General features: G+C 39.0%; 1 protein-coding gene across 1 annotated transcript in view; it reads left to right on the top strand.

Moving 5' to 3' along the window:
- The window catches only part of Tmtc2 (transmembrane O-mannosyltransferase targeting cadherins 2), a 383,050-nt gene that overhangs the window by 313,605 nt on the left and 53,132 nt on the right, over positions 1-16,313 (top strand). Inside the window, exon 11 of the mRNA XM_032911909.1 lies at positions 14,077-14,140. Coding sequence (XP_032767800.1) covers positions 14,077-14,140 — 64 coding nt within the window. The remainder of the gene's footprint in view (positions 1-14,076; positions 14,141-16,313) is intronic.

The raw sequence follows: 16,313 nt of genomic DNA, 5'->3' as shown, positions 1-16,313 counted from the left end.
ATATCAATTAATCAAATATGTCCCTGTATTTGAGTTATTATAATAAGCATTACTGAATGGGACATGGGGATATCTCTTAATGTGTTGATAGTGGGAGCAATTATAAAACACAAATATACTTAAGATGTATGAAATACTTAAAATGGCTCTGTAATCAGCACTATTGATGTCTTGAAGAGATACATTGTTAGGCCATTAAAGCTTGCATTTCAGAAGAGGTGTTTCAAAAGCTAATTACAACAGCAGCAAACTTTAAAAAAGTCAACTAATTTTATTGCAAATATTAAGATTAAAAAGGGGTCAATGACTCCAAAACGCTGTTTTAGATGAAAGGAAGAAACTCAGAGACTCAAACAATTTAAAGAATAGTATTTTTAAGTTAATATATGTAGTTTTTTCCATATGCTCACTGAATTTCCCTCCATTAAATCACCACCGACGTGATTCATTGAATGATGTCCACATGTTAAGTTACCATGCACAATCTTCACCACAAATAAATATATACACATATACAGCACAGAGTGTCATTAACTTTCCATTAAGGTTTTATTGAAAACCTCATAGATTGACATGGAAAAGTAAGAATGACTGTAAAGAAATAACCTATATCATTTATCCAGTTGCCTTCCAAAACTATAGTACCTATTCATAGTCAGTATGTTGACATTGGTAGAGTCCGCCAGCCATGCTATACACTTGTACCTGTGTGTGTGTGTGTGTGTGTGTGTGTATAAATGTGTCATGTGTAGGTTTGTGTGCCCATCACTGGAATCAAGATACATTTCATGAGTCTCATCATCAACATCTTCATTCATGTGATAATTTTATGACTACTTAATTTATCACTGACCTCCAAGAAACAAATACTTAAAGCAAATATTTTAAATAATTTTCAGTTATCAATTAAGATTGTTCTTGTGTTATACTAAAACTATATCTTAGTATCCTCTTCCTTGGGTTTTTAATAGCTCTTTAAGTACATTGCCTCAAAGGTTTTTTAGATATGTTGGATTTCTTTTTATTACTATTAGTAGTCCTAACGTGCTTCTTATTTGGTGAACCCAAGAAATGTGATATCCAGGTCTGGTGGATGTGGCTCAGTTGATAGAGTACTTGTCTAGCATGCCCAAAGACCTTGGTTCAATTCCCAGGACCTCATCATAGCAAGGTATCCTGGTGAGTGACTATATTCTCAACATTCTTACAATAGAGAGGCTGCCCAGTGAAAGTGTCTGCAATGTAATTGTAATGACGACTTTACAAACCACATCCTAATTTGAGGATAAAGTGCTGATGTGGTGAAAATCACTTTGTGCTCTTCCTGAATAAAATGCTGGGCTCTTAATCACAGTAAGCCACTGTGAGGATGAGAGAGTATGCATCTATAGGCTAATTCATCTTACTCACCATCATAAATGCTTTCTCCAACAAGACATTTATCTACATAGAAAATCACTATCAGAAATTCAAGATCTATCCATGGAAGCCCATTATAAGACTGTTAGCACACAGGCGCTTGTGCATACACACACACACACACACACACACACACTGATTAACACAACACAGAGCAAATACTTGTACCTCATCAATTTGTAAAGTAGAAAGCTACATAAAAAAATTCCTGGAAATTGCTACCAATTGAGAAGGTTATGAGGAGATTGCTATAGTCTGATTTGTAGTCAGTACTGAGGGACTGTAACTTAATGAGGAGTACAGACTGTAGAAAACCAGCGAAAAGACTCTGGAGACAAACCTCAAAATTTCTACAATGCTGATGGGTAAGGAAAACTTTCCATTGGTTTTACCATTACAGTAACAAAGAAAAACCTCCAGGTTTTATGAGTGCATGCACACACACACACACACACACACACACACACACACACACACACACACACACACACAGGGAGTTTTGTTAGAGTGCTTAAAGGCTATAGTCCAGCTAGTGCAGCAATGGCTGTCTACCACCAGAAAATCCAAGGATCCAGTATTTGTTCAGTGCATGTGACTGGATGTCCAAGCTGGTCCTCAGGACCCAGTAGAATCTCAAAGAAGGAAATACCAGTGAAAGAATGGACTTTCTAGTCTCCATAGCAAGCAGGCAAAAGAGAAGCTGGTTCCTTCTCCCATGCCTTTTATATAGGCAGCCAGCAGAACGTAAGGCTCAGATTAAAGGTGGATCTTCCCACCTCAAAGGGTTTCAATCCAAGTGGGTTTTCCAATTGAAATGACTTAATTAAGAAATAATCCCTTACAGGTGTTTCCAGCCTCTTAGGTTTTAGTCAATTCCAGATGCAGTCTAGTTGACAACCAAGATAGCCATCACCAGCACTTACTGTACAAACCAATTTCAAATCTCTTTTTTAGTATCCAAGGCTATTCGGGGATTTGTTAAAAGTACTCAGAAATGGTTTTGGTTTCCTCTTGAGTGCAATTTTGTTTTTTTGAAAAAAAAATGGCATGTGTGATCAATATCGTGGTTAATGTAATTTCATAGATGAAGTGTTTTAAGGGAGTTCCAAGTTCTAAGCTGATTTTGGTATCAAACCTTTTATCATGGGTTTTGTGTTTGGTGAGCACCGCTCGTTAGTGCCAGGAGCAATACTTGATGACCCTGTTTGCTCCAAGGCTCAGCAAATTGTGCCATGCTGGGCCCTGTACCACCATTGCTCAGGGCTGGGAGAGCAGCCCTGGAACAACAGCTGTCTCCTGTTGTGCTGAGTTTAGAATTTCTTAAGACTGCATCTCATGGGTGAAACCTGAGTGGAAGAAAGTTACAGGATGAAAGACTATGGGGCTCCTGCTTTGCTTGGGAATGTGAAATTCACATTGTGGCTCATAGCCAAGTATGTTTACAGGGATGGCTCTCACAAATGCTAAGTCCCAGTTACTGAGCATTGAGGATACCCGGTGACGCTTTTAGGACTTCAAATAAAACTTGTAAAGCACTAGATGCTTCCAGATGAGACCTTTTCTTTTTGTTTTTAAGGCAGATTGATTATCATCAAAGGAAAATATCAAAGGAACTTAAAATGTTTGAACTCAGTAGAATCATGTCTACATGGTTGTGAGAGGAAACAATTGAATCAACTATCCTGTTAAAAGCATCCTGTAGGAAGGGATGTATTCAGGTTTTTTTTTCCCCCTCCGAACTGGAAGTTGGAAAGAGAATATGAATTTATTTGGTAACTGAGAAGAAGTCAAGAGGAAAGAAAAACACATTTTACCTGGTTCATAGACTTTGGTATGAGAATTTTGTTGGTTTATTTTTCCCCCTTACTGAACTACCTTGGTGAGGGATGAAAGGAACATTTCTGCTGATGTCTTCTGCCTTTTTGGCACTGTGTTTTGCATGCATACCTGATCCTCTCCTATTTCTACCTACACATCTTCAAAGCGTACATGGATATTCTTATTTTATAGCTGCAGATCCTCAGGGTCCCGTCATTGTTTCCCAGAGTTGGCAGAGATGGAATCTTAAGGCAGTGTATCCTAGCTACATATGTCTTTTCATTATGACGGGCTCCCTTCAACTTTATAGAGATGTGGCTGCCCAGAAACTATGATTCTTACTAAAGAAAGAAGACTTACAGAAGTTCACAAGTTGCCACGTATGTAAATCCTAAATGATAAGGCCTCCATGGGGGTCTTCACGTGAATTCTTTTATAATAAGTCTTAGAAAGTAAGTTTATGTGTTCACTGGCGTGTTTGCTCCAACCTTGTATCATTGGGATACACAACTTACAGGAACATCACCATGGACTATGTCTGTTTTCAGTCACACAGCTTGGATAAATGTGCTCTTGTTATTGTATTTCTTTATTTCAGTCATAATGGTTCAAGCTCTCACTGCCTCCAGAGAGGAATGTCCTACTGTGCCATACCACCTGGTTCTGATTGCTTTCCTAATTTCTAGAACAGAATGAGTGTATGAGCAAGAATCATTATATTGTAATTTCTCCACTCAAGCAGCACAGTATTAAATGATTATATGCTATACAAACATAGCATTTAAAAGTAATAACTTCTTTATTAGCTCTACTGGAGGCGACACAAAATTTAAATTCTTGGATGAAAAAAGAAACAGAATCAGGGTATTCTCTCTCCCCCTCCCTCCCCCCAAACTCTCCCTCCCCCAACTGTGTGTGTGTGGTGTGCGTGCGCACTTGTGGGTGGGTAGGTGGGTGAGTGTGTGCATGTGTGTTCAAAGTAAATGCAAAGATAGGCTGTAACATTTCTTGTTTTTGCATCTGTGAACTCTAGTAACTACAGAGAGAAAACTTGAGGGGGGAAACATGTTTTGTATGTATACAGGCTTGTTTCGAAAATAATGACCAAAAAATGCAGCAAAGCGCCTTTGATGGCACCTAAGATGTGTTGCGTGTTAAAACTGATAGCGGGCTCATTTAAAGTATGAAGATTTCTGCATAGGCTCTGTATATATGAAGAGATTAAATACCCAGAGATTTTGTTTTTTGAAGGACACAACTTTAATCAGGCCTCAAGACAAGGCTTCAACACTGACTCAGTTAAGAATTCCTCCTTGAAATGCTTTGAGGAGATAAAAAACAGGATAAGGTTTTATGACTTTTTCAAATTGTAGATCCAGCATTTTTTTTAGGTAGTTTCTTTCTCTTGGAGCTGCCTTCAGTTAGAATTCTTCTACTTGAAGTCTCTAAGTAGCAGAAGTTAACTTTGAATTCTTTTTTTATTATTTAAAACAATTTTTATTTAGATAAATTTTGATCACATTCTTCCTCTCCCCAAGTCCTTTCAGATCCTCTCCTCCCTACCTACCCAACTTTAAGTTCTTTCTCAACAAACAAAAACCAAATACAAACACAAAACCGAGAAAACACTACCCAAAACAAGAACAGAACAAAACACCAAACTGTAACCAAATACAAGCATTGTGGAGGCCATGATATATTGGTCAACTATTCTTGAACATGAGACTTTTCCTAGAGTGCTTGAAAAGTGTCACTCCTTTGGAGAAAATTGATTTTCCCTCTTCCAGAAATGACAGTTCAGTTGTTAACCTTTACCCTACTGGTCATTCATTCATTCATTTATTCATTTTTTAAAAATATGATTGAATAAAATATAATAGGATAAAACAAATACTATTACATTGAAGTTTGACACTGCAAACCAACAGAAGGAAATTAGCCCAAGTGAAGGCACAAGAATGAGAGACCCACTCATTCATGCACCCAGGAATCCCTTAACAACACTGAATTGGAAGCCATAATATGAGCACAGTGGTGTGGACCTATACAGGTCCCATGCCTGCTGCTTCAGTCTCTCTGAGTTCATAGAAGCTTTGCTCATATTGACATAGAGAGCCTTGTTCTCCTAGTGTCCTCCATCCCCTCTGAGTCTTATTCTCTTTCTGCCCCCTCTTTCACTTGCTTTCTGAGCTCTGAAGAGGAGGGATTCGATAGAAACAACCCTTAGGGCTGAGTTTGGGTTTTTTTTTTCTTTTTTTTATTGGATTTATTTTTATTTACATTTCAAATGTTGTTCCCTTTCCTAGTTTCCCAGACACAAGCCCGCTCCCCCAATCCCTTCCCCTCTTCTATAAGAGTGTTTCCCACCCCAACCACCCCCTTCTTCCCTGCTCAATATTCACCTACACTGGGGTGGGGGGGACCAAGGACTTCCGCTTCCCTTTGTGCCCAACAAGGCCTTCCTCTGCTACATATGCAGCTGGAGCCATGGGTCCAGTCCATGTATAGTCTTTGGGTAGGGGTTTAGTCCCTGGGAGCTCTGGTTGGTTGGCATTGTTGTTCTTATGGGCTTGCAAGCCCCTTCAGCTCTTCCAATCCTTTCTCTAATCCCTCCAGTGGGGACCCCTTTCTCAGTTCAATGGTTTGCTGCTAGCATTCACCTCTGTATTTGACATGCTCTGTCTGTGCCTCTCAGGAGACAGCTATATCAGGCTCCTGTCAGCATGCACTTCTTAGCTTCTTCAATCTTATCTAGTTTTGGTGGCTGTATATATATGGGCTGTGTATGCATGTAGGGCAGGCTCTGAAGGGCTGTTCTTTCAGGTTCTGCTCCAAACTTTGCCTCCATATCCCCTCATATGAATATTTTTCTTCCCCCTTTTAAGAAGGAGTAAAGCATCTACACTTTGGTCTTCCTTGTGGTCTTTCATGTGGCCTGTAGATTTATCTTGGGTAATTAGAGCTTTTGGACTAATATCCACTTTCCAGTGAGTGCATTCCATGTGTGTTTTTCTGTAATTGGATTACCTCATTCAGGATGATATTTTCTAGTTCAATTCATTTGCCTATGAATTTCATGAAGTCATTGTTTTTTGATAGCTGAGTATTCTCCATTGTGTAGATGTAGCACATTTTCTGGATCCATTCTTCTGTTGAAGGGCATCTCGGTTCTTTCCAGCTAATGGCTATTATAAATAAGGCTGCTATGAACATAGTGGAGCATGTGTCTTTGTTGTATGTTGGAGCATCTTTTAGTTATACACCCAGGAGTGGTATAGCCGGGTCCTCAGGTAGTGCAATGTCCAATTCTCTGAAGAACCTCCAGACTGATAGATATCAAGAGTGGTTATACCAGTCTGCAATCCCACCAACAATGGAGGAGAGTTCCTCTTTCTCCACATCCTCGCCAGCATCTGCTGTCACCTGAGTTTTTGATCTTAGCCATTCTGACTGGTGTGAGGTGGAATCTCAGGGTTGTTTTGATTTGCATTTCCCTGATGACTAAGGATGTTGAGCATTTCTTTAGGTGCTTCTCAGCCATTCGATATTCCTCAGCTGGGAATTCTTTATTTAGCTCTGTACCCATTTTTTAATAGGTTTATTTGGTTCTCTGTAGTCTAACCTTTTGAGTTCTTTGTATATTTTGGATATTAGCCCTCTATCTGTTGTAGGATTGGTAAAGATCTTTTCCCAATCTGTTGGTTGCCGTTTTGTCCTAATGACAGTGTCCTTTGCCTTACAGAAGCTTTGCAACTTTATGAGGTCCCATTTGTAGATTCTTGATCTTAGAGCATAAACCATTGGTGTTTTGTTCAGGAAATTTTCCCCAGTGCCTGTGTGATTGAAACTCTTCCCCACTTTTTCTTCTATTAGTCTGAATGTATCGGGTTTGATGTCGAGGTCCTTAATCCACTTGTACTTCACCTTTGTGCATGGTGATAGGAATGGATCGATTTGCATTCTTCTACATGCTGATTTCCAGTTGAACTTGCACCATTTGTTGAAAATGCTATCTTTTTTCCACTGGATGGTTTTAGCTTCTTTGTCAAAGATCAAGTGATCCTAGGTTTGTGGGTTCATTTCTGGGTCTTCAATTCTGTTCCACTGATCTATCTGCCTGTCTCTGTACCAATTCCATACAGTTCTTATCACTATTGCTCTATAATACTGCTTGAGGTCAGGGATGGTGATTCTTCCAGAAGTCCTTTTATTGTTGAGGATAGTTTTTGCTATCCTGGGTTTTTTGTTATTCCAAATGAATTTGCAAATTGCTCTTTCTAACTTTATGAAGAATTGAGTTGGAATTTTGATGGGGATTGCATTGAATCTGTAGATTGCTTTTGGTAAAATGGCCACTTTTACTGTATTAATCCTGCCAATCCATGAGCATGGGAAGCCCTTCCATCTTCTGAGATCTTCTTTAATTTCTTTCTTCAGAGACTTGAAGTTCTTATACAGATCTTTCACTTGCTTGGTTAGAGTTACACCGAGGTATTTTATGTTATTTGGGACTATTGTGAAGGGTCTCATTTCCCTAATTTCTTTCTCAGCCTGTTTTCCTTTGAGTAGAGGAAGGCTACTGATTTGTTTGAGTTAATTTTATACCCAGCCACTTTGCTGAAGTGGTTTATCAGGTTTAGTAGTTCTCTAGTAGACCTTTTGGGGTCACTTAAGTATACTATTATATCATCTGCCAATAGTGATATTTTGACTTCTTCCCTTCCAATTCGTATCCCTTTGACCTCTTTTCACTGTCTAATTGCTCTGGCTAGGACTTTGAGTACTATAGTGAATAAGTAGGGAGAGAGTGGGCAGCCTTGTCTAGTCCCTGATTTTAGTGGGATTGCTTCAAGTTTCTCTCCACTTAGTTTAATGTTGGTTATTGGATTGCTGTATATGGCTTTTACTATGTTTAGGAATGAGTTGAATTCCTGATCTTTCCAGGACTTTTATCATGAAGGGGTGTTGAATTTTGTCAAATGCTTTCTCAGCATCTAATGAAATGATCATGTGCTTTTTTTCTTTGAGTTTGTTTATATAGTGGATTACTTTGATGGATTTCTGTATATTGAACCATCCCTGCATCCCTGGGATGAAGCTTACTTGATCATGATGATCACCCAATTCCGTCTATGAATCCACAATTATGCTTATACCCAAACCACATAAAGAACTCTTACCCTCTTGCATGGGTCTCCCCTGTGCTGGAATCATGCTTCCATTTTGCTTTCATTTTCCACTGTGCCATTTTGGTTTTCAGTAGACTCCCATTTAAGGCAGATTATTATGGGTTGTTAGATGTTTAAGGCATTTGACAGATGAAGCTGATACTGATGGGTACCTTCCAACTCAATGCCTCTTTAATACCTAGCAACATGTCTGCCCTAGTGGGTTTGGCTGATACCTGAGTATTTTGTACTTGTAGCTTGTTCCAGATGATGTTTACAAAGCTGATTCATCCATCATGACTACAGGCAATTCATCCTTCCTCTTATTTCTTCATTCTCCCAGTAATTTCTCTCCTGTCTGAAATCCACCTTGAACACAAGTGATAATTTACTATGTATGACTATGCTGATTCACATTAGCAATCACTCCTTCCCTTTAATTTTTTCAGTATAAAACATCATTTAATCTTCCTGTATCCAGACTTTATATCTGTCTTTAGAAGCCCTTGAAAGGTTTGCAACGGTAAAAAAAATTGGACTCACATGTTTATGGGATATGCTAACGTGTGACCCACAAGAGCCAATGCTAAAACTAGATCCTTAGGATTGGCAACAAGGCTCATCAGGGAAAAGCTATGGATGATGAAGGTGTTGACCTGAGTTCAATCTCTGGGACTCACATAACAGGAGAGAATCAGCTTCTCTCTCTCCTCTCTCTCTCTCTCTCTCTCCTCCTCCTCTCTCTCTCCCCTCCTCCTCTCTCCTCCCTTCCCTCTCCCCCTCCCATATCCACACACAAACATACACAGAGAGAGAAATGCAAAATAATTAAAATTACATCATTCTAAAAAGTACATATGGTCTCTTTTCTTGAGACATTTCCCCTTTATTGTTGCTTTCTTTAAAATGAAGACAAAGACTTATGGGTCTTAGAACTATTTTTGATGTCTGCACAGAGTTTTTCTCTAAGGAGTTTATAAACAATTTATTTCAGATGTTTCATTCCATGGATCATTCTTCCCTGTTATTTTACATATGTGAGACTCTGGTTTTGCTATTTTAGGATTTACCAGGCATCACATAAAAAAAAATCACCATGGCATGTGAGAAAGGTATGGATTTTCAGCTACTTTAAACAGGTATATGCCAGCAGTCCTAGGGAATCAAGTCTTGCACTCCATCCCTAACAATCTGACTTGGGAGGTGTTTGAAGGTATTTAATAGAATCCCAAAGCACAGAGCAGAACACTGCTAATTTCTTTGCTTTTCCAATGATGATTAATGATGTAGTCATTTTTGCAATTAAGATTTGATAAGCATTCCAAGAACTTCTCTTTCTGATGGGGAGTACAGAATATAACTTACACAATTAGGTGAACTTTGAACACTTCCTCATGAGTTTTCTCTCTTGTCCAGAGAATAAATCAAGAATATAAATGACCACTTTGTGCTTAGAAACAACATATTCCTTTCCCTGGTTTCCCATGTGCTGTCAACAATACCTTCCTATTGGTAATGGAAAGACTTTTTAATAATAGAAACAAAACTCTGCAGTGGAAATTAATTTTATACATATATGACATACATAATAAATCCCTTTTTTCATTTCCTTTAGAATGTTATCAGTTGTAATTCTAGCTTTAATTACCTCTTCTGAGTATTTCCTTTGAGCATTAAACCACTGTCTTAGATACTTTTTTATTTCTGTGATAAAAATCCCTGACTAAAAGCAACTCAAAGGAGGCAAGGTTTATTTTGGCTTGTAGTCTGAGGAGTTGCCATCCATCATGATAGGAAGGTATCGGCTGCTGGGAGCTTGTGGTGATAGACACTCTACTCTGCATTGGGGAAACAAAGAGTAGACAGGAAGTTCTTCAGTAATAAGGAAGTTCCGGTTCTTTCCCAGGACTTCCAACCTCCAGCCATGATCCTCCTAAATGGCCCTCAACCTTCTGTACTACTGGAAGAACTAAATAATCACAAACATGAGCCTATGGAAAAACATTTAACATTTACACTCTGAAGAATCTAATGACTTAAAAATGCATAGTCGTTTTTAAAATTCAGTTGCTTGATACCTTCTATGTGTTTTGTCTAATGCAGACCCCAGATTCTCTTCTAATCAGTATGTGCGTTATGAGTTGGAGGTTGTGAAGAGCTATTAGTGGTGGCCATCCTTATAATACTTGATGTCTATTGTTTGATCTTACTTCAATGTAACTTGCTTTCTTCTAGCATCAGGTTACTCTAATTTCCTACCCCCATGCCTTTTATATTCCTCTGGAGAAAACCCTTCCAGGGCATGACCTAAAGAATGCTGGTTCAGATTTCCAGATGAATCTGAACCAAAGTGAATCTGTAATTTGTTGGGGGATGGGGGGAGGAGAGGCGCCTTCACTAAATAACCTAGCGAGAGAAGCTTTACTAATTCATGCCAAGCATGAGTACTTTTTGTGACATGTTGAGGTTGACCTTTGACATTTATGAGAATACAAACTGCAGTGACACATTGTAGTGTGCCATGAATCTAGCAGAGCCTTGGCTCAAGGTTTGGTTTTATAAGTTTTGGGTTTTTTTTCTTTCTTTCTTCATTACTTTCTTTTTAACTTCCGTTAAAAATAGTAGTGTTTCTGATTACTTTTCCTTCAAACATTAGCAAGATATGCCTTCTTCTCCAGAGAGAGGATATCTTTAGTTATTCCTATACTTTGTATGTCTACATGGGCCATGGCTTTATGCTTTTATTTTTCTTGACCAAAGTACAAATTCAATTTACTACGGAAGGCTGAATTCCCTTTTCTTTTAAAACCTGACTGTAATTGAGAGACTTAACTCATTTATTCTAGTTCTTTCTACTTTCTGTCCTCCTGTTCACACCAAAGTTTCCTTAATTACAGCTTTAAGAGAACACTCTTCCATAGTCCTTTTTTTTGCAATGAGTCTGTATGTGCATACACATATGCATGCATGTTGTATGTGTGTGGTCACATGTGTGTATGCACATGCACATGTGTGTATGTATATGTATATTGTATATGTACTATGTATGTATATATATGCATACATATTTAAGGGACAGAGGCTAACATTGGGTTGCCTTCCTCAATTGATTTCTCTATAGCGAGGCAAGGTATCTCACTTGAGCCCAGAACTATTAATTTGACTATTGCAGTCAGCCAGCATATTCTGGGGGATCCCCTCATCTTTCTTTTGCTGGATGAGGTTACAAGCAGGCTGCCATGTACACCTGGCATTCATGTGGGTTCTGGGAATCCAGACTCATGTCCTTGTGCTTCTGCAGTAACCCTTTACTTACCGAGCCTTTCTCCTAAGAAAAATGTTCCCTATTAAAGCAGGCCCTGTAGCCATTTAGTATCTTTCATACCATAGTTAATGCTGTGTATGTCATCTGAAATTAAACTTGGCATTTTCTTCCCAAACCTTTTATTCCTCAATCCTCATACATATTTAGCAGACAGTACTTCAACTGTGAGATCTTCTTATATCTTGTTATCTGTCATCTGGAAGGTCTCGTGAAGCAGGACAGTCAAAAAAAAAGAACATAACGTGTTGATGACTCACTGACATTTGGTGTCATCGACTGACTGATTGACTGAACCAAGCCTTTGGTGATGGGCAGTACAAGTTTATCCATTAGATTCATTGTGAGTTCTCTTTTTATAAGACACCTGTGCCACAGAAAAGATTTCTCCTTTTCTAAGACACAAGCAGGAAAACTGTCTCTGCTTATACAGTAGTCTAAAGAACCCACTCCTAGTGCTGGATAGAGTTTCTGCCTAGCATGTGGTAGGCACTGGTTCAGTACCAAGTACCATTCCCTCGCCAAAATAATACATCTATAGACTGGAAAGTTTGAATTAGCACAATACAGTCTAAACCTAGTGACTAAGAACTATATAAATAACTATACTCTCGTCATTGTTTGCAGGAATAGTCTGGTCTAGATATAAGATCGATTCCTGCACCATTATGAGTGAATTCTGTCTATCCCTTCATCTTTCGATTTATTTTCATTTTTTCTTTATTTTTATATTTTCATCTTTTTTCTCCTCAGTTAAAATGCCAAGTGGGAGCATCCAGTTACCTGAGATTAGATCACATGCCCATTCTGGTTACCAGACAGCAAGAAGAGAAATATTGTGAGATGAGTATGGTGTGTGTGTGTGTGTGTGTGTGTGTGTGTGTGTGTGTGTGTGTGTGTGTGTGTGTGTGTAAAGAGAGAGAAATAGGGAGAAACAGAATGACTTTATACACAGAAATATAGTCACATGTGTGTGCATATGCAAGTGCCCATGTGCACACAGGTAGAAGCCTGAGGAAGGCATCTTCCTCTATCAGTTTCTACCTTAGTGTTTGTGACAGGGTTTCTTACCTCACCTCTTAGCTAGATGGGCTAGTCAGCAAGCACTCAGGTACCTCCCATGCCTGCCTCCCAGTTCTTGTAAATTCAGACAGGTACTGGCCCACCATGTGGGACGTGGGTGCTAGGTACGTGGATTTGGAGGCATCTACAAAACCCAGTTATTCTGTTTGTAAAAATTTAATTAGTATTTAGTTAGCATTAAAACAATTTTGCGTGGCTGTTGATGAGATGGCTCAATGTTTAAGAGCATTGACTGCTCTTCCAGAGGACCCAGGTTCAATTTCCAGCTCTCACATGGCAGCTCGCAACTGTCTGTAACTCCAGTTCCAGGGGCGGACACCCTCACACATACTTATCATCATATTTTGTCCATATTTATTTCCTATACTACTCTTCATCTCTCTTCCTGTAAAATTCTCGTGTGTGTGTGTGTGTGTGTGTGTGTGTGTGTGTGTGTGTATAAGAGAAAGAGAGAGAAAATGTGTCTCTGTAAATGAATGTATAATTTCTTAAATCTTCAAAATTTCCTTTTGTTTATCTTGAAAACTCACAACTAGGGGCTGAGGATAGGGTTATTTTGGATGTTTACTGCTTTTTCAAAGATCCCAACTAAGGTTCTAACACTAATGTCCTATAGCTCATACTGCCTTAATTCCAGTTCAGAGATAGCCAACAACCTCTTTTGGCCTCTGTGAAAACTCTTTGCACATAGTGCACATAAACTCATGCAGATACACATACATGGTTATATACATAGTTTTAAAATCATAGCTAAATGTTTCGATAATTGACTTTTTAAATATATTTTCTGGGTTATCACTTTGAAGCTAGAGAATCTCTACATATTATTTATGTTTCTTTGAAAAGAAAAGTACCTTTTTTATGGCAAACAGGTAAATGTAAGCTGCCAATACCAACCCAAATGGGATTATGGTAGAATACTATTTGTAGTTCTTTAAATATGAAATAGCAAATTCAACTTAAGTTTTCTTTATGGGAACTTATAATTGTATATTTTTAAAGTTAATGTAATTCTTCTCCACTATGCTTCAATTTTTGTTTGTTTGGTTTTTTTTTTTGTTGTTGTTGTTTTTTTTTTTTTTTCAAAACAGCAGGACAACCCTAGCTGTCCTGGAACTCTATAGACCAGGCTGGCCTCAAATTCAGAGATCCTCCTGTCTCTGACTCGTTAGTGCTGGGATTAAAGATGTGCATCACCACCACTGCCTAGCTACAGTGCTTCAGTTTTAAAATACACGTCATAATTTTATTTTCTTTTTTCGACAGACAAGCTAGCCTCAATGAAGCTGCGGAGAAGTATTACGATCTTGCAGCGAGACTGAGACCTAACGTAAGTACCTTCCCAATGAGCGCCATTGTTGAAGGCGAGCTTCTAGGGCATGCAGTGGTATCCATTGGCACTGCCTTGTTTCGCCTTTTCCTCCCTGGTTTCTCTGTTTGAACACCCACTGTACAGCTCTGCAGTCACATAACCACCCATGCAAGGATCTTTGTCTTCCCCAGAAATTTCTCTTTCCCCCTGTAGTAAATCACCATTAACTTTCATTATCTAAATACAGGTTTGATCATTGCTAATTACCTTTTATTTGGGTGCATCTTTCAATTCTGTGAAAGTGTTTTTCTTTGTTTTGTTTTTTTGTTTCTCTGGTGATGAATACTCATTGTTTGTCTTTGCCCCATTTAAACCTTCAGCCTTGTACCCGTTTCACATTCTAAAAAATCCTCATTTTTTTAATAACTCGACTTCGCAAGTTTATTGATAATGTTTTCATTACAAGTTTTCCCTGGGTAGTCTCACTTCCAGAAAGTGCGATGGATATAAATTAGATCATTACTGTTGGAATAGAATTGCTATTTATAAGAAGCCAAGAGCTGCTTTTATAGCAGCCTGACAAGTAGGTTTTTTTCACAGCACCAAATTTCTTTCCCGAACATTTATTCTCATATGCACTCTGCACCACTGCCTAACAGTGAAGCCTTCTCCCGGGTTCTCCCAATGTAGACCATGCATTTGAGAAATGCAATTTTCAAACAATAATAAAAATGCATATGTGGGCGCAGGACAAAGAATGGAATCAGTCTCGTTTCTTTATATCGTCGCATCTATTGGGCAAACACATATACGGGGGTTACTTTGAGAAGGAAGCAGATTCCAGATCATGCAGCGGATTAGGGAAACGGTATAATCCAGTAATTGATAGAGCATCGTCACCCCTGTGGCACTTTAGTCTAGAGACCGATGGGGAACCTTGTGTGTGCTGGTTTCTTTCTTTGTTTTTCCCCCTTTACATTTAACCATGAATATAAATCTCAAGTTTCATTCATAGTAATATGTATGATATAAGCACCATGAAATATGTCGAGGCTTTATAACAAATGATGGATTAGTGTAACAAAACCTACACATTCATTTATGAGATTAGGACAAATGATTCTTCAATCTGGAAGGGAAGATTTTGTTGTTGTTGTTGATCATGGCCATTGGTGTACAATGCAGTAATAAAGGATAGACAAGATTCAGATGTTATAGACAGAGGGGAACAAGCAGGTTCAGATGTTATAGGCAGAGCGGACCAGGCAGGCACAGATGGCTGTAGACAAAGGGGACCAGGCAGGTTCAGATGTTACAGATGGAGGGGACTGCAGCAAGGCCCAGTTGCTCAAATTTTTCTCAGTCCCATCACCAGAAATAAAGATGTGAATGACTACCTTAGTTACTCTTTTACAGGAGAGAACAAGGAAAGGTCTTGGGCCCAACCTGCCTGCGTTGTCTACTCCATGCCCTTTATCTTCACGAATTCAGTTTTCCAGGATGTTCTGCCACAGCTGTCCTGAACCGCTTCCCATAGTTAGCAGATGCCTGGGGAACTGACAGGCTGTTTGCAACAGAGAAAACCATCCTAATGGCAAGTGCAGTGACAGCTAAAGTTTATTGTACACTCACCTGTCACTCACTTTGCTAGGTACTTGGCGAGAATTTGTTTATTGCAACCCCTCAGCTGCTTTCGTGGCCCAGAAGGTGCCCAAGTTAATGCCTCACCTGACAACACAACTTTATAGAGTCACTTTGTCATTTAAAAGAAAAAAGGAAAGCTTAATAAAGTTTAAAGGGGTGTGGGGAAGCAAAGCGCCACGAGGCCATACACATTGTCTATGAGGTGAGCCAGCATACTATCAGCAAAAATCAGTTTCTTTGCTCATTTTGTGTGTTTAGTGGGTACCAGGTCCTATTGTAGGCACTGTAGGAGAGATTCCCTGTAGAAACTTAAAACTGGGCTGAAGCGAGGAGGCTATGTAATATCTCAGACAGTGCTGCGTGTTTGCAGAAAAAATGAAGCAGTATGGAAGTTAGGAATCCAACAGAAAAAGAAACCCCTAAATTTTCTAGTTTGATACCTTTGTGCAGTTTTTAAAGACTTTGAAGAAGTGTTTCACCTACAGTCACATTGAAGGCAGGCAACGGGGAGGGGGGATCTGCTTTCCTTTCATGGAGGTTGATTGAC

The sequence above is a fragment of the Rattus rattus genome, chromosome 1 (assembly GCF_011064425.1).
Source record: "Rattus rattus isolate New Zealand chromosome 1, Rrattus_CSIRO_v1, whole genome shotgun sequence".
NCBI lineage: Eukaryota > Metazoa > Chordata > Mammalia > Rodentia > Muridae > Rattus > Rattus rattus.
Note: the sequence above shows the minus strand (reverse complement) of the source record. Positions and strands in the feature narration are given on the sequence as shown.